General features: G+C 44.9%; 1 protein-coding gene across 2 annotated transcripts in view; it reads right to left on the bottom strand.

Moving 5' to 3' along the window:
• Anapc5 (anaphase promoting complex subunit 5) overlaps positions 1 to 17,730 on the bottom strand; it is a 33,057-nt gene extending 15,327 nt beyond the window's left edge. For both annotated transcript variants that reach the window (XM_051161525.1, XM_051161526.1), the window contains exons 1-9: positions 17,465 to 17,730; positions 15,171 to 15,250; positions 14,272 to 14,381; positions 13,223 to 13,406; positions 11,702 to 11,768; positions 5,681 to 5,782; positions 4,697 to 4,887; positions 1,205 to 1,286; positions 311 to 400 (exon numbers count right to left, since the gene is read on the bottom strand). In XM_051161525.1, coding sequence (XP_051017482.1) covers positions 311 to 400; positions 1,205 to 1,286; positions 4,697 to 4,887; positions 5,681 to 5,782; positions 11,702 to 11,768; positions 13,223 to 13,406; positions 14,272 to 14,381; positions 15,171 to 15,250; positions 17,465 to 17,635 — 1,077 coding nt within the window. In that variant the 5' untranslated portion in view covers positions 17,636 to 17,730. The remainder of the gene's footprint in view (positions 1 to 310; positions 401 to 1,204; positions 1,287 to 4,696; positions 4,888 to 5,680; positions 5,783 to 11,701; positions 11,769 to 13,222; positions 13,407 to 14,271; positions 14,382 to 15,170; positions 15,251 to 17,464) is intronic.
• Positions 17,731 to 18,127: the final 397 nt, after the last annotated feature.

The raw sequence follows: 18,127 nt of genomic DNA, 5'->3' as shown, positions 1-18,127 counted from the left end.
CTTCTCTAATTTTTCTAAGTGAAAATGTACTAAATGCCGCTCAATAAACTAAAACTAAACAAAGATCTCTTATCAAGTCAATAAGTGGAGCTCTCACAGATGTTATTAGGACAAAGGGCACAGAGAGAAACCTACCCAACGGAATTTAGTGGTGTGATTAATAACTAAAGTCAGGAAATAACCGAGAATGAGACCATGCGGAGAAATACCCGCTCTACGTCTATCGCTGGTTCATGACAAAGGTGGTGGAAGAAGAGACAAAGGCTCAACACCACTTATTCTAACAATCTCACAGAAAGATGAGCCTTACCGGTAACCCAAAATGCACTGCTTTCTTCACAGAGTGCTCCAGCAGAACATAGCTATCGGCTCTCTTCTGCCCCAGCACATAAAGCCAGCTCTGGCGAGAGAGAACCATCAAATGTGTCACAACAATGGCACTGCAGATGCTCCAGTGACACACTGTGCGGACATAGGGAAGAGTTCTAAAGGGCAAGATAATACTGTTGCCATGAATTTTGAGTGTAAATAAAACCTATCAGGAATATGAAATCTTTTTCTTTCTTTTTTGTTTTGTTTTGGTTTTTTGAGGCAAGGTTTCTCTGTATAGCCTTGGCTATCCTGGACTCACTTTGTAGACCAGGCTGGCCTTGAACTCACAGTGATTTGCCTGCCCCTGCCTCCCGAGTGCTGGGATTAAAGGCGTGCGCCACCACTGCCCAGCATAAAATCTTTTTCAAAGCCACTGATCCACTTTATTTCTGACAGCCCCAGTGGTAGGCACTTCAGAAAGAAGCATAAAGCTCCCATCTGGCGTTAAACTGAAAGTCACAGGTGACTAAATGGCTTCTGTAGTGTGTACACACTTGGTGATTATGCTTCAATACACCAGTATCTCACCAAGTCACTAGGTATAGCATATTGTTTCATTAATGCCAGTATCAATGCAATGCTTAACTCTTTTTTTCATGGCAAGTTGTATAGATAAACAGTGCTCAAGGCAGAGCAAATGCCATGAACTAAGGAAGATAAATGACTATGGGGATTGGGAGAACCCTAGGTGGACTTGTGTCCACCTGTGTAATTTCCCCTCACTGCTAAGGAACTTGTTCCCAGTGCAGAACAACGAACTTGATTAAAAATGGACCTTCAGGAGGCCAACTCAACCCGTGGGCAAAATCCCAAGACCAGAGGACGGCCTCACCAAACAGTGCTGCAGACACACGTGATCGTTGGACTCCTGGGCAATCCTAATCGCCTCCTGCAGGGCGAGCTCTGCCTGTTGACTAACGACAGACTAGACATTAATATCCCGTCAACAATCACAAACATGCAAGCGATGGCAGCAGGAAGTCATCTGCACGCAGTCGTCTACAAGCAGGCCTCCAGCTACTTATGGGCTGCTGCTTTCTTAGTGGTTGCCTCAATCCAAGGAGCATTACACATCCACTGTGGGGACAGGGCCACAGGGAATGTCTAGGAAAGGGAAGGGTTTCCTTGCTGCTTCTAAAATGTTTGTCCCAGTAGTCTACTTACAAGAGAACAGCAAGGAAAAGACTAATATTTTACTTTTCACTAAATTATTTTCTGCATTGTTAAAAACAAACAAACAAAAAACCACAATTCACTACAATCAGTTGCTATTTTATTATCATATTTAAAACTCAGTCTTCAGAAGCATTCTGTTTTTGTTTTCGGTGTGTGGTTTTTGTTTGTTTGTTTTTGGTTTCTCGAGATAGGGTTTCTCTGTGTAGCTCTGGCTATCCTGGACTCTAGACCAAGATGGCCTCCCAAGTGCTGGGTTTAAAGTGTATATCACCACGCCCGGCTGCAGAAGCACTCTGAAGATTCATATTTCTCATAATTTTTTCTCTGCTCCACTGATAATGAAGATGGTCTTCCCCAGCCTCTCCATGTCTATGGCAGTCCAGCCAGCCAGCTGTTCTCAGCCCTGTTGAACCAGCGCCTCTGGAAACACCCCCACTTTGCAATACTTCCCTAAATAGTACTGTGTTGCCTTCTGTTTACTTAACCTGTGTTAATTTTATTTAACTAACTCACCAACCTCTAATGGCACAGGCCATGCCTTATGTTCTGGATTTCCCAACAGCAGGTGAAAGTGTTACTAACACCGGCCCCTGGCGCCTCAGTGTAAGAACCAGAAAGTCAAAAAAAGAAAAGAAAGAAACAGTCTCAGATGCCACTTGCTTAAGGAAAAACTTACACAACAAATTTTCTTCCAACACCATAACAGCCTCACAGGTGTAACTTTAATTTAGTAGTCCTACATTTCTTTCTTAATTGCTTGTTCTTATAGGGAAGCCAGGTGCACTCTTACCTACTCTGCACTTCTTTCTTTTAAACTGCTTTCCATGCTGAACAGAGTGTAGTGCCCTAGATCGTGAGCTACCTGAGAGCAGGAAGCACACACTCACACACAGGTCCTCAGTGTCACCCTCCATTAAACAGCAGATAGCCACACAAAGCTAGGCTTAGGAAAGAACAGTTTGAGAGAACCATACAGTGTGCTACAGCAGGACTAGAGACTACCAACACAGAAACTTCAAGAAAGACAAGCAAACATTTTCAGTAAAAGAGCCTGGCATGGTGGCATAGGCCTGTTATCCCAATAGTTGTCAGGAAGATCAGGAGTTCAAGAACAGGCTGGGTTACATAAGACTGTCTCACAAAAGCTAAAGAAGAGCAAGAGGCGCTGGCTTCACATCTGAAATGTACTGTGATGCCTACTTAGCTGTCCAAGACAGAAGCAATGGCCTCCTACACAGAGAGAATGCCAGAGCCAGAGTTCTGACCTGGTCTCCATGACCAATTGCTGACCCCTTCTATTTGTCCTCACTTACGGGGCCAGGATACACACTGTTGAAACAACACTAAGCTCCTGCCCATGGACTTTCTCACCAATCCAACTATTTCCCTGAAATACAGGCACAAGCCACTTGGCCCTCGTAAGTCTGTCTGTATTCCAATCTCAGGTGAGCAGATGACAGGCAGGACGAACCTGTGACCTTGGCAACTGTGCATGTGCACACACCTAAAGAATGTTCTTGCAAGAACGCTCTTTCCTCCAGCAAAGACCCCAGCACCACAGCTCCCGTCCTGGTTCAGCATCAGCTGACAACACTACAGTGACATTCTGTTCTGCTAGCTCTCTTTTCTGGTGAGCCGCACATCAGCCTTGTCCTCTGTTTTTGCTTCTATGCTCTCCGGCACCTACAACGGTGCCTAGTATGAAGCAACAAGCAGCTGGCGAATGGCCAATATAACTGTCAGCAGAGAGCCTGCTGCGTTCTGGGTTCCATCTCTGCCACCACATTAACAGGTGTGGTAGTGCACACCGGAAATCCCAGCACTTAGGAGACAGTCAGGAAGATTACAAGTCTAAGGTCATTCTTAGCTATGTAGCAAGTTGAAGGCCAATTGGGAAACATGAAACCCTGCTAAGAGAAAGAAAAGTCTTTTTTTGGGGGGTGGGGGGTGGCAGTAGGTGGAGCTGCTATAGCTGGCAAAGAGTTAACTAACATTCACTGGGTCCTGCGATCTAGAGGTTATAAAAGCAGAAAAGGAGTAGGTTATTGTAAATTACGATGGCATCTCACAAAACAACAGAGTTTGGAGTGTCACTCTGTGCCCTGAATCTCCTTGCTGACACCCTGCTCTGGGCCTAAAAACAACACTTTTCTTTCTTTTTGTGTGTGTGTGTGTGGGGGGGGTTTGAGACAGAGTTTCTCTGTGTAGCTCTGGCTGTCCTCGAACTCATAGAGATCCACCTGCCTCTGTGTGAACTACCATGCCCAGCTCACAACACTTTTCTAAGGGTCTGTTTGTCTCAGCCTGTGTCTGGCAACTTGCACTGGCCAGCTTCCCCCCGGCACATGTGTAGTCAGCCTAAGCGCCTCTTACATGGCTTTTTCCTATAGGAAAATGTCCACACACTTGCCTAAATTGTTCTTTTCTCCTGACTACAAGGTCTGATGTCTTTTCCCCAAAACAAAATAAACACTAAAGCCAAGTACATATAACAAAAATCAACCAGTTCCACTCTACCTGAACTCACACACAAGCACACAAACTCCCAGCAGTCTGTGCAGTCTTCCAGCAGCAGACACGGCCTTCCTTAGCTTCTTACATGCTTAAAATAGCTTCTGCAGCACCATCGCAACCTCCAAAAATCCTTCTGGGAACCCTGGCCTAATGACCTAATTTTCTCATCACTAAATGGCTGTGTTGTTCTTAGAAGCAAAAACAAACCAGGCCCAGGCACCATAACATGCAATACTAAGTAGTGACACCAGGGGGCACACTACTAAGGATTTTTGGTTTGGTTTTTTGAGTTTCTCTCTGTAACAGCGCTGGCGGTCCTGGACTCACTTTGTAGACCAGGCTGGCCTTGAACACAGAGATCTGCCGTGCTGGGATTAAGGCGCGTACTACCATGCCCAGTTGGTTTTTTTGTTCTTTACTGAGACAGGGTTGCACTACATAGCCCTGGCTGGTCTGGAACTCCCTATGTAGCCTAGGCTTGTCTCAAACTCAGAAATCCATGTGCCTCTGCCCGAGTGCTGGGATTAAGGGGTGCATCAGTACACCTGGCAATGGATTATTTTAAAAACACATCTCCATTAACACTGAGGAGCTTGTTTTCCATGTCTGCACGGACAGAAATCTATGAACTTACTAGTGACCGAAGCGGCAGTGCAGGGCAGCCAGGTTCAGAGCAGCATATCTCAGGCTCCGGCCATAGCCCTCCTCACCATTACTTTTGCCCTCAGCTCCAGTGAGAATCAGGCGGTCAAAATAATGAAGGAGGCTGTGTGTAGAGCTGAAAACGTCTTGAACACGCAGGTTGTTTAAGTAGCTGAGGTAATGCTAAAATAAGAAATGATCACTAGTTTCACGGAAGCCATAGGTCAGCTTAATCTTTTCTTTATAGGCAAAATAAAAGAGACTGAACATCCTGGCACAGCACAGCCCGCACACAACAATCCCATTAGGTGTGTGTTCAGGCTTATCCTATAGGTATGGGCTACAATGCCACTGGCTGTGCTAGGCCCCACGAGTAACACAGAAGGACAGCACAGTTCCTAAGCTGCAGTATTAAGGAACAGTGAGTGAACGAAATCCTGACTCAAGTACAAAGTATAATTCTTCTAAATGTCAACCTAAGACAGGATAGACTACTAACAGCTAGCTACCAAGTAGATTCGTGTCCTTTTGCCTTGAGCCACACCGTTAAAGCACTCTTTAAAGGCAGGCCTCAGTTACTGGAAACAGAATGGAGCCATTTGGACGTGAAAAATCTCAAGTCAAATCAAGTATCATTTGAAGTTCACAGAGTAACAGATTTGATAGTGACTTAAATTATTGGACATTTAATTTTTAAAAAATTTAAGAATACTTAGAAAAGGGAGAAAGGACAATATTTTTTCAGCCCCAAAATGTTTTATTAGTCTCCTGTTCAAAGCCACACCCAACATAAGTGAGAGGACACAATAGAGGGTCTCTGGACAGGGATGGTGGGCAGGCCCTGCAGCCTGGGCCCCGCTGCTCCCTTGCCAACAATGTGGTTTCTTTTAGAACGTAAAATGTGTGTGGCTCTCTGATACACTGAAAGTATTGACCTTTTCTTGAAACCCAGCAACAAATTCTGGACAAAACTCACAGCTTCAGCAAAATCAGGATTAAATTTCAAAAGGCTGTTCAGTTCTTTCTGCAGGGAAGCTGGGGTGAGGGCTTTAGTCTCATCGTTCTTCAGCAGCGCAGCCTGAGAAGTCAAATGACAGCAAGTTAGGAAGAAATGGTCAGCAAAGGGAACACAGTAACCGACGTATTTGACTGCTCGCTTTCATCCTCACTATCACTACCTTCCCTCGGACACAGGCCTCCCGGCCTGACTCCACACCCACAGGGTCCTTCCAGGCCTAGCACACCTAGGAGGGTCCCAGCTTATACTTTTAATTTATACCTCACTTTCTATCACCGAGGCTAGGCAAGGTCTCGAAAGCCACACATGCTCCCTTGGGTCCTCTGCACGCTCCCTTCCTGTAGCACCTGCCAGACTATACGTAAACTGCCACACGAGCCCTCCCGAGACCGTGAACTCTCCAGGCAATGTGTTTATCTTCAGTTCCTACAAATCACCTTATGGTGCCCACTGCCCTGCCCTGCGCCTGGCTAGTTCACATGGGTACAAGCAATAATTACACAAAGCATGCTGGACGGTTTGGATGTTCAGTGTCCCCCAAAGAGCCCATGCTGGTCCCTAAGTTGGCAGTACTAAGAAGTGCTGGAGATCTTTAGTAGGTTTGACCTTAAACATACATACACACACACCAAAATAAAAACAATCAACCCCTCAAAAACTAGATTACCTCAAGATAAGAATAGAATTAAAGCCACTACTCAGATAATGAAGGACCCTTATGGGAATTTGTGAGTTAGTCTAAAAAAACTGGGAAATCATTAAAGGGATTTTCAAAGAGCCCTTCAAACAACAACAGCAACAACAACAACAACAACAACAACAGCAACAACAAAAGGTAGGAGCCAGTGGCAGGAGTTAGGTCACTGGGACCATGCCCTCAAAGGTACCCTAGGACCCTCACCTCTCAGGCTTACTGCTACGCAGCTGGAGATGGGAGCACTTATTACAGCAAGCATTTCCACTATGACACATGAGCCTACCCAAGATTGGATTTAAATATCCAGATCTGTAAGTCAAAACAGACTCTTGAGTTGTCAGTAGGTTATGGTGCATATTTCACTGGCACGATGCAAAACTGACTAATATAAGGATGCAGGAACCACCTATGACCTATGCTTTTAGTTATTTGATTTTTTCGAGATAGGGTTTCACTGTGTAGTCCTGGAACTTACTCTGAAGACCAAGCTGGCCTTGAACTCAGAGATCTGCCTGACTCTCAACACGAATTAATTTTTTAAAAGACAGTTTTGCTATGTAGCCCTCCCTGGCTAGTCTGAAACTAACTCTGTAGACCATGCTGGTCTCAAACTCAGAGATCGAGCCCACCTGCCTGCCAAGTACTAAGATGAAAGGAGTGCATCAACACAGCCTGCCAAACGAAATCTTCATACTTAAGCTGTTAAATAGATAACTCGTTCCAATTTTATATAAGCAACCTTTTCCATAAGTAGTAGTTATTTCTGCTCTTTTGAGGAGGTATTCATGCTATGTAGCCCATGCTAACCACAAATTCACAATTTTCCTGTTTTGGCGTCCTGAGTGCTGTGATCATAGGAAAGCAGCAATGGTTCCCAATTCCTCAATTTTTCTTTCTTTCTTACTTTTAAAAAGATTTATTTATTTATTATGTATACAATATTCTGCCTGTGCCAGGTATGGTGGCACATGCCTTTAATCCCAGCACTTGGGAGGCAGAGGCAGGCAGATCTCTATGAGTTTGAGGCCAGTCTGGTCTACAAAGCAAGTCCCAGGACAGCCAAGGCTACACAGAGAAACCCTGTCTCAGAAAAACAAAACAAAACAATGTTATGTCTGCATGTACACCTGCAGGCCAGAAGAGGACACCAGATCTCATTACAGATGGTTGTGAGCCACCATGTGGTTGCTGGGAATTGAACTCAGGACCTTTGGAAGAGCAGTCAATGCCCTTAACCTCTGAGCCATCTCTCTAGTCCACTCAATCTTTCTATGATTTTTTTTTTTTTTTGAGGCAATTTCTCTAACTCCCCTGGCTAATCTCATTCTGTAGACCAAGCTGGCCTCAAACTCACAGATATTCCATTCTTAATTATTTTCTTTAAAGATTTATTTATTTATTATTATGTATAAGTGTTCTACCTGTATGTACACCTGCATGCCAGAAGAGGGCACCAGATCTCATTATAGATGGTTGTGAGCCACCATGTGGTTGTAGGAATTGAACTCAGGACCTCTAGAAGAGCAGTCAGCTCTTAACTTAGGAGCCATTTTTCCTGCCCTCAATTCTTTTTATCATTATAAAATATGCTGGCCGGGCATGATGAAGCATGCCTTTAATCCCAGCACTCGGAGGCAGAGGCAGGTGGATCTCTGTGAGTTTAAAGCCAGGCTTGACTACAAAGAGAGTTCTAGGACAGGCAAAAAAAAAAAAAAGAAAAGGCTACAAAAGAAATAAAAAGTTAGTAATACTATCAGCTAGAAATAAGGTTATGAATAGTTTAGTATATCTTTCTTTTTCCTCTTTTTAAAGATTTATTTATTATGTATACAATGTTCAACCTATATGTGTACTTGCCCACCAGAAGAGGGCACCAGATCTCATTATAGATGGTTGTGAGCCACCATATGCTTGCTGGGAATTGAACTCAGGACCTCTGGAAAAACAACCAATGCTCTTAACCTCGTAGCCATCTCTCCAGCACCACCCCCCTTTTATTTTATTTAATTCTGAGACAGGGTTTCTCTGTGTACCCTTTGCTGCCCTGGACTCACTTTGTAGACAAGGCTGTCCTGCAACTCACAAAGATCCACCTGCCTCTGCCTCCTGAGTGCTGGGATTAAAGGTGAAGGTGTGAGCCACCATGCCCACCAACTCTCCTGCCCTTTTTCTTTTCTTTCTTTCTTTCTTTTCTTTTTTTTTTTTTTCTTTTTTTTTTTTGAGACAGGGTTTCTCTGTGTAGCTTTGGCTGTCCTAGACTCACTTTTTAGACCAGGCCGGCCTCTGACTCACAGCAGTCTACCTGGCTCTGCCTCCCGAGTGCTGGATTGAGAGTGTGTGCCACCACCTCCCGCCTTCTTTCTTTCTTTCCTAAAAAGATCTGGCCTCAATCTTCCAATCCTCCTGCTTCAGCTTCCTAAGTGCTAAGACTATAATATCATCATACCTGGTTATAATAAGGTATTTCATCCTAGTATTTTTTTCCATGTGTGTGTGACTACAGTCATGCGGCTGGGTATAACAACGCCCTAACATGTGTGTGTGACTACAGTCATGCGGCTGGGTATAACGCCCTAACATGTGTGTGTGACTACAGTCATGCGGCTGGGTATAACAACGCCCTAACATGTGTGTGTGACTACAGTCATGCGGCTGGGTATAACGCCCTAACATGTGTGTGTGACTACAGTCATGCGGCTGGGTATAACGCCCTAACATGTGTGTGTGACTACAGTCATGCGGCTGGGTATAACGCCCTAACATGTGTGTGTGACTACAGTCATGCGGCTGGGTATAACGCCCTAACATGTGTGTGTGACTACAGTCATGCGGCTGGGTATAACAACGCCCTAACATGTAATCTGAGCACTTGGGAGGCAGCTGTAGAAGGATCAAGAGTTCCTGGGTTACATGCTGAGACTCTGTCTTAAAAATGAGTAAGGAGAGCTGGGCGTGGTGGTGCACATCTTTAATCCCAGCACTCGGCGGCAGAGGCAGGTGGATCGATGTGAGTTCTGGGCCAGCTTGGTCTACAAAATGAGTCCAAGACAGAGAAACCCTATCTTGAAAAACAAAACAAAACAAAACAACAAAAAAATTGAGTAAGGAAAGCAAGGTAGTGCAGGCTTATAATTATAACACTCAGGCTACAGGATATCCCTGTCAATTTAAAGCCAGCTTGGTCTAAAGAATGTTCCAGGCCAGTCAGACCAATACAGCAAGACCTTATCTTGAGGGAGAGACGTAAACAGGCAGGGGGTAAGGGGGGTCCTACAGTCATCACCTACAAGTCAGTTCACAAGCATCCATAAATCTGAGTTCCAGGGATCTGCCACCCTGTTCTGGCCTTCAAAGTCACTGACTGTCTCAGCACTCAGGAGGCAGAGGCTGGCAGAGTTAGAGGCCAGCCTGGTCTACAGAGGGAGCTCCAGGACAGCCAGGGCTACACAGAGAAATTTTGTCTCTAAAAACCGCGGGGGTGGGGGCTGGGACTGGTTTTTATTCTATGTGATGTGTATTTCCCTAGAGGTATGTCTGTGTACCACATATGTGCTGCCCGCAGAGGGTAGAAAAAGGCATTGAGGGGGCTGGAGAGATGGCTTAGAGTTCAATTGCCAGCAACCACATGGTGGTTCATAACCATCTATAATGAGATCTAGTGCCCTCTTCTGGCCTTCAGGCAGAACACTGTACATATAATAAATAAATAAATCTTTTTTAAAAAGAGAAAAGAAAGAGAAAAAGAAAAAGGCATTGATCACAACTATCTATAATGTGATCTGATGTCCTCTTCTGGCTTGCAGGTATGCATGCAGACAGAACATTATATTCATAATAATAAACAAATATTAAAAAAGAAAAAAGAAAAAGGCATTGAATCCCCTGGAACCCAAGTTAAACACAGTTCTGAGCAACCACGAAGGTGGGTCAGGAATCCAATCCGTGTCCTCTGGAAGAGCAGCCCTGTTTTTAACCTCTGGGCCATCTCTCCAGCCCTGCTTTTTCTTCTTTCCATATAATAATGAATTATGAACTTTGTCTCATCATCAAAAGGTCTTTGAAAATTATTTCTAAATCTAAACCAACACTGTTAACCCTTTCACTCACATTTATTGCAAATAATCCTCCCACTTTGTCATTTGCCTTTTAATTAAGTTAGACAATGTGATGATGACATGCAAACACTGAGGTTTACACTGAAAAACCAAGTATGTCCTGTGTGGTTTTTTCCTTTAAGGTCGTAAAGGCTTTCCCCACCCACAGGCAGTTAAAACTTAATTTATAGCTCTTTCTGGTCTAATTATAGCATTGCGTGTTTACATTTAACCCTTTGATTCATCTGTAGGCACCAGGGTGTGAAGAGACTCCAAAGGACAATATTTCTTCCCCACAGCTAATGTAGTCAGTTATGAACCTGTCTTTACAGCTAAGAAATCTGTATGTGGACTCTCTTGCTTGTATAAAATTCATTTGCAGGGTAATTCAATTAGTTTAGTTTAGTTTTGAGAAAAAGTTTCACTACGCAGCCCTGGCTGGCCTAGAACTCTATGGAGACCAGGCTACTCTGGACTTCACACAGATTTGCTTGCTTCTGCCTCTCCAGTGGTAGGATTAAAGGCACATACCCACTACATATCCCCTCACCCCCCAAAAAAAGCCAGGCATTGGTGGCACACGCCTTTAATCCCAGCACTCAGGAGGCAGAGGCAGATGGATCGCTGTGAGTTCAAGGCCAGCCTGGTCTACAAAGTGAGTCCAGGACAGTCAAGGCTACACAGAGAGACCCTGTCTCAGAAAACCAAAAAAAAGAAAAGAAAAAAAAGAAATGCAGTAAGGGAGCCACAGAGAGAGCTGGCTAGCTAGATTATAGCTTGCCAAGTTCTAGTGTCAGCTGAAAGGTCCTGCCTCAATGAATAAGGCAGAGCGCAATTATGAGAGAGACCCCTGACTGGGCCTCCACACGAACCTACACACATATCCACACACACACCACAGACATACACACACAGGGAAAAGTTAACTGGGGACGTAACTCAGAGTACTCCAGTGCTTGCCCAGCATACACAGAACACTGGGCTCCATCCCCTCAGTACTACAAATAGCCAGGCGTGGTGGCACACACCTCTAATCCCAGCACTCTGGGAGGCAGAGGCAGGCGGATCTTTGTGAGTTCAAGACCAGCCTGGTCTACGAAGTGAGTCTAGGACAGCAAAGGCTACACAGAGAAACCCTGTTTCGGGGGAAAAAAAAAAAGCTCATAATAAGTCACATAACTAACATACCTGCTGAGAAAGAAAAAATTCTGCTTGTTTTTGGGATAGAGGACCACTGCAAGATACTTCTTCTTCTCTGGAAAATGAAAGAAAAGATACATAAAATACTAGTTTAAAAAAAAAAAAATCACAAGAGCAAAAAAGGTAACAGTTACAAATCTTGTAAATTCTTTAAAAGTTCAAGGCAAGCCGGACATGGTGACACACGCCTTTAATCCCAGCACTCGAGAAGGATGAGGCAGGTGGATCTCTGTGAGTTCAAGGCCAGCCTGATCTACAAAAGGAGTCCAGGACAGCCAGGGCTGTTACACAGAGAAATCCTGTCTCGAAAAACCTAAAAAATTATAATAAAAATAAATAAAGAAAGAAAAGCCCAAGGCAAATTATGGCATTCCACTATTCGTAAGGCTAAAACAGGAAGATGGCAAGTCCAAGGGCAACATGCACTACACATCCTGTGCCCCGTTCTCTTTAAGACAGGATCTTGCTACATAGCTCTGGCTGTGTTGGAACTCACTGCCCAGGCACACCGGGAACTCACAGTCCTCCTGCCTCCCTGATCATTTCCTATTCCATCTTGTATTTCAAGACAGGCCTTGAACGTACTCTGCCTGCCTCTACCTCCCAGAGTGCTGCAATTACAGGCGTGAGCCATCGTGCCCAGAAACTGTTATCTTTTTGGATTTTTATGATACTCTCTATGTACACCTGGTTGTCCTGAAACTCACTATGTAAACCAGGCTAGCCTCAAACTAATAGAGACCTTCATGCCTTTGCCTTTCGAGTTCTGGGATTAGAGTCATACACCACCACACCTGGCCTGGAATTTTTTTTTTTTTAGTGTGTGTGATGTGTATATTATAAGCATTCAGTTTGTGGCCAGCGAGGACACATAATGAAAGCATGTGTCTAAAAAATAAAAAAAAACAGCTTATGGAGATCCACTGGATTGTAAGATCATTTTAAGACACTTTGTAGAGACTGGAATGTGCTGAGTGCCTGTCCTTTAAGAGGCCTCAAAAGACTCTCAGGGACAGTCAAAAGTCCTTCACTCTCAAGAATGGTCCTGTTGCTTATTAGGGTAGCTGTCCTACAGGAAAGAAACTGCACATTCAAACTTAGAAATCTGAGCGGAGCTTAACAAAGAACCATTTACAAAAATAGGAGCAGGGCTCAGAGAAGCCATTGGGAGTGACAATTTCCAGGACAGATAACAATGGGCCACCTTTACACTCAGCCAAAAGTACAGAGACTGTCCCTACAGTACCACCATAAGACCTAAGGAAGGGAGCCACTGAAGCCACACCCTGACCCCCTCTCCTTCCACCTGTGGACTGCCCACGTCTGCCTCCCACCAGCCAACCCCAGCCATAGGGCGCTAAACCTCAGATGCAGTCTATGAGCCCAACTTCCTGGATCCCCAGGGACAAAAAAGGGACGGACAGGCAGCTCCCAAAGCCTGAAGCAGAGTGGACCGTGGCACTTTTAGTTACTCTGTGTCACTGAAAGAGGATGAAAAGCCCACATTACCTCACAGACACATCGAGTTCTTCCTTTTCCATCTGCCTCTCCCCATCCTCTCTATCCATATCAGCGTCTTCCACCGTCTTTTTCTCCCCATTCTGGAAGTATTGCTGGAGGGCAGTGTACAGCTTAAACACTTGACTGAAAGACAGCTTACTGTAGGCCAAGATCATGTGACGCAGAAACAGACCTACAAAATAAGACCACAGACAAGGGGGAAGTATTAGCTGACACCCCAAGACAAGGCAACGACTACCGCACAATTCTCCCCTCAGAAGAGCAGCAGGTGCTGTCCCTCCTCCTGGAGCGCTCCCCGCTCAGGCTTTACATCCAGGTCTCGGTCTCTTCCATCGCTATCCCTTCAGGCCTGTCTCTTCTTCAGTTATTCAAACTCTCTGAAGCTATCACATTTGCTGTACTTGATTCTAGTCAGAAGCTGAGAAGTAATTAAGTTATCTTATTTATCGATTTCCATTTTAGCATCTGCTACCCCTCCCCGCAGCACGGCTTAGTCTCTGTAAGAGGAAAGTCTAGTCTACCTTGCACATCTGGGACAGTCTACCTTGCACATCTGGGACCCGGGAAAGAGGAGATCAATAAACAACTGACACGAGTAACATAAAAATCACCATGCAGCAGAGCCAGAGGGGAGGGGCACAGGCACACAGTTAGTAGGAAAGCATCAGAGAAACGCCATGTATGCACGGAACTTCAGGACTAAGGTAAGAGTGTATTTTACTTACCTCGATTCCTAAGTTTGGCCGGTGACCCTCACTTACAGTTGCACAATACAGACAAATGGTCCGCAGGACTGTGAAAAGAGCTGGGAAACCCTAAAGACCCCAGACCAGGCTAACTATTACAGATGAAACAGAGGTGCTTTTCTACAAGTTAGGCTTAAATAGAGAGCAAAACCATAAGGCAATAATACAAACCACAGCATAGCCAGTATCCCTACTGTGCTTGTTCATGTATACCAAAGTAATGACAGACGCCCCTCGGGAAGCAGCTCATTTCAGCGAGAACACTCTCTGCTCTTCTGGGGAGTTTCATACCTACTACACTTGTTTTGTGAACCTCTGGCTCAGTTCCAGAAAAAGAATCCGAAAGGTCATCAAAAAACTGTTCCATATCCTTCAATTCGCCTTCAGCCATCAGTTTGATTCTGAATGAGAAAATTGGGATGCAGGTGTTAGGAAGGCCCACCAAACACCGCCCGTGTTTCATATCCCTGAATTACCAACAACAATATAAGAGTGATTTCAAGGTTCGTATAAAGCTGCGGCTTCTGTTTTGCCCCCCCCCCCCCTTTTTGTTTTGTTTTTTGTTTTTTTCCGAGACAGAGTCTCTCTGTGTAGCCTTGGCTGTCCTGGACTCACTTTGTGGACCAGGCTGGCCTCAAACTCACAGTGATCCGCCTGCCTCTGCCTCCCGAGTGCTGGGTTGTATGTGCCACCAATGCCTGGCAAAGCTGTGGCTTCTAAAACAACCTTTATAATCCATTTCAAATGCCATATTCCCATATTCCTCAAGAGTATCATGCATGACTCGCTTCCTGGTCATAACATTCGTCAAAGTAAAAACGGAATTATCTGAAACAACTAAAAAGGAAGTAATTCCATATGAAATAATACACCTGGGGGAAAATACATAAACCTTATGTCTAATATTATTTATTTAAAAAAAAAAAAAAAAAGGTACTTAGGAGAACAACCTCTCGAAAAAGCTCAACTCTAGCCCCCATGTATCCCAGCTGGCTTGTGATTTGTTCTGTAGCCAAGGAGGACTTTGCACAACTGCTCTTCCTGCCTCTACCTCCCAAGGGCAGGGACAGTGCTGTGTACTACTGTGCCTAGTTCAGTGCTGGGGAGAGTACCCAGGCTTTGTGCACGTGAGGCAAGCACTCTACCAACAGAGCCACACTCCCAGCCCCTAATGCAGAAAGAAAATTTACCTGATCTGCACCGAATTTGCCAGCTGAGGACACGACTCTTCAATTAGCTTGTAAAGCTTTGATAGTGTAATATCTGGGCCCTGCATAAAGGAGAAATAGGAAGGTTAGAAATAATCGCCAAAGAGCTAGACTGACAAAAAGAACTGCAAACAGTCATTTGTCAATCATTCCAAACAAGAAATATGGATTCAGGATTTTCTTGGCTACGTAAAACACCAAAACCTACTTCACATCTGTGGATTGTTCTCATTTAGTCAATAGAACAGTCAAAAAGAAAAATGAACAGGACTTACAGGACAAGGCTCTCCTTCCTTCGTCACTCCATAAGCAGTGCAACACCCTGTCAACACCCTGTAAGTAGGCAACGTTGAGCCTGTTCCCTTAATAATCACTATCTCCTTTGTTAAATGAGCTAATATAAATCTATATTACATTACTTTGTACACTGGGAAGCGCTGTACAAGGGCGGGTGCTCTAGTTGTCATGGGTACAAGCACATTTCACCCTTTCCTGAACTTGGAAGGCAGGCAGGCTGGCTAGCCCCGGAAGCAGTACCTCACGGGATAAAACGTGTACAACCTCAGCTATCAAGGTTATAATCTAGATGAGGTTTAAAATTACACATCGGAAAAAAAAATTACACATCGGGGGCTGGAGAGATGGCTCACTGGTAAGAGCAGTAGCTGTTCTCCCAGAGGACAGGGGTTCAATTCCCAGTGGCCACATGGCAGCTCACAACTGTCTGTAACTCCAATTCCAGAGGAACCCAACTGTCTCACAAATGCAGGCAAAATACCAACGTACATAAAATAAAAATCAGTAAACAAATTGTTTTCAAAATAAATAAAATAAAATTACACACTAGCCATTTTAGTAAGTTAGCGTTTATGCCACTTTAGACGTGTGTAACACAACAATTCTACTTCTTGGGAAGTTGAATTTGACATACATTATTTTTTTTTAAGATTTATTTATTATTTATACAGTATTCTGCCCACATGTATGCCTGCCTGCACAAGAATTAACCAGATCTCATTACAGATGGTCATGAACCACCATGTGGTTGCTTGGAATTGAACTCGGGACCTTTGGAAGAGAAGACGGTACACTCAACCTCCGAGCCATCTCTCCAGCACGACATACATTATTTTAAAATAGTCTGCAGGCACATGCCTTTAATCCCAGCACTCAGGAGGTAGAGGCAGATGGATCTGTGAGTTGGAGGCCAGTCTGGTCTACAAAGCGAATCTAGGACAGCCAAGACTACAGAGAAACCCTGTCTCAAAAAACGGGGTAAAAAAAAAAAACAAACCAGAAACACAAAAAGCTAGTAGGTAGCTGGGCAAAGAATCAGAAAGAATTCCAAATGTCAAAAGAAAAAGAAAAGACTCAGCTTGTTTTTATAACTAGCAGGCGGGTCAGGGTTAAGATACCAGAATCACGCTGTCTTTTCTAGCTACCAAAATTTTAGTATTATGGTTTTGGGGATAATATACATTTATAATACTAGTTATATGGATAGTGCTGAGAGTTACAAATTATGGAAACCCCGTCCCTCATGAATGCCAATTAGGGCTGGAGACATGACTCTGTGTGAGGACCTGGCTTCAGCTCCCAGTTCCTATATTGAGGCTCCCAATCATCAGTAGCTCCAGCCCCAGGGACGCCAACACCTTCTTCTGACTGACATGGGCACGTGGTACACCATAAATACATCCAGGCAAAGCATTCATACAAATAAAACAAATTAAAGCTTTTAAAAACGAATGCCAATTGTTTCAACCATCTTTCTCATATTACAGAGAGAAAGCCAAGAAGACCTCAAAGGGTAATTTTTTAGCACCAGTCAGTGGAGCTACAATCTAAGCCTGCAAAACGAAATAAAACCTCTCCAGTGCCTACCACATTATAATAAGCGTTTGACCAACAGTGTTATGTCCATTTTATTTATTACAGTTCCCTAAACTGAGGAGCATCTACAACCCCTCTCCTTGTTCTCTCTGGCTCAAGATTATGCGGTACCCCACTTTCCAGAAGACCAAGGAGATGAAATAGAAACCCTACCCCCTAGTCACTCAGATAACACAGGAGACTGCAAAAAGAATGCCATGTAAAGCACCTGACCACAGTAGGCGCTCAACAGGCGCTAGCTAGAAACATTCACATTAGTTTTCCAGATTCCTCTAGAACAGGAAAGAGGATCTTGAGGGCACGATCCTTCCCCGCCCTCCAGCTCAGGGCGGGGCCGACGCAAGGCGCTCAGAAATGGGCGGGAAAGAGCGGGCGCCCCTCACCTGCAGCAGTGGCAGGAGCAGCTGGTTGAGCTTGCGCCGCTCCACGAGGCTGACGGCGCCCTCTCCCGTGCGGCCCATCTCGTTCAGCAGCACCAGGACCGCGATCTTATAGGGCGTCACCCAGTCCTTGATGCCAAACAAGTTGGCGTGCACTACCCCGTTGGTCATCATTGGATTGAAGTATTGGCTCTCGCGGACGCTGGGCAATGACAGGCCTTCAAGGCCTGCCACGCGCCTCGCCCACGAGCCGCCTCACACCATGGCCGCACCCGCCCGGCACCTCTCCCGCCGAAGACTGTTTCCCACGGCCGCGGGTCCTCCGTGGCCCGGGCATGCCTGCGACCAATCATAGAACACAAGAAAGACTGACGGCCAATCAAAATATCCACAAGTACGGCGAGGGGGGCGGGACAAAAGTGGTGTTACCAGAAATTGGTTCCCTACGGAAACGCTCAACCGAAGTGAACAGGCTCCTAGGCGGCGTGGACAGGGATCTGGTAGGAAGGAAGAGGTGATGCTTGTTGAGGTCAGAGGCGGAGGGAACTAACGGGCAGCGCGTGCATTCATTTAATTTGAAAACAGGTCAAATTGCATTTTTTTTTTTTTTTACCCCTTCGGGTTGAACACGAGGCCTCGTTTATGCCAGGGAAGCTCCTAACAAAG

This window comes from Acomys russatus, chromosome 19, assembly GCF_903995435.1.
Source record: "Acomys russatus chromosome 19, mAcoRus1.1, whole genome shotgun sequence".
NCBI classification, from domain to species: Eukaryota; Metazoa; Chordata; class Mammalia; order Rodentia; family Muridae; genus Acomys; species Acomys russatus.
The sequence above is the reverse complement of the archived record's forward strand: the minus strand, read 5'-3'. Positions and strand labels throughout refer to the sequence as shown.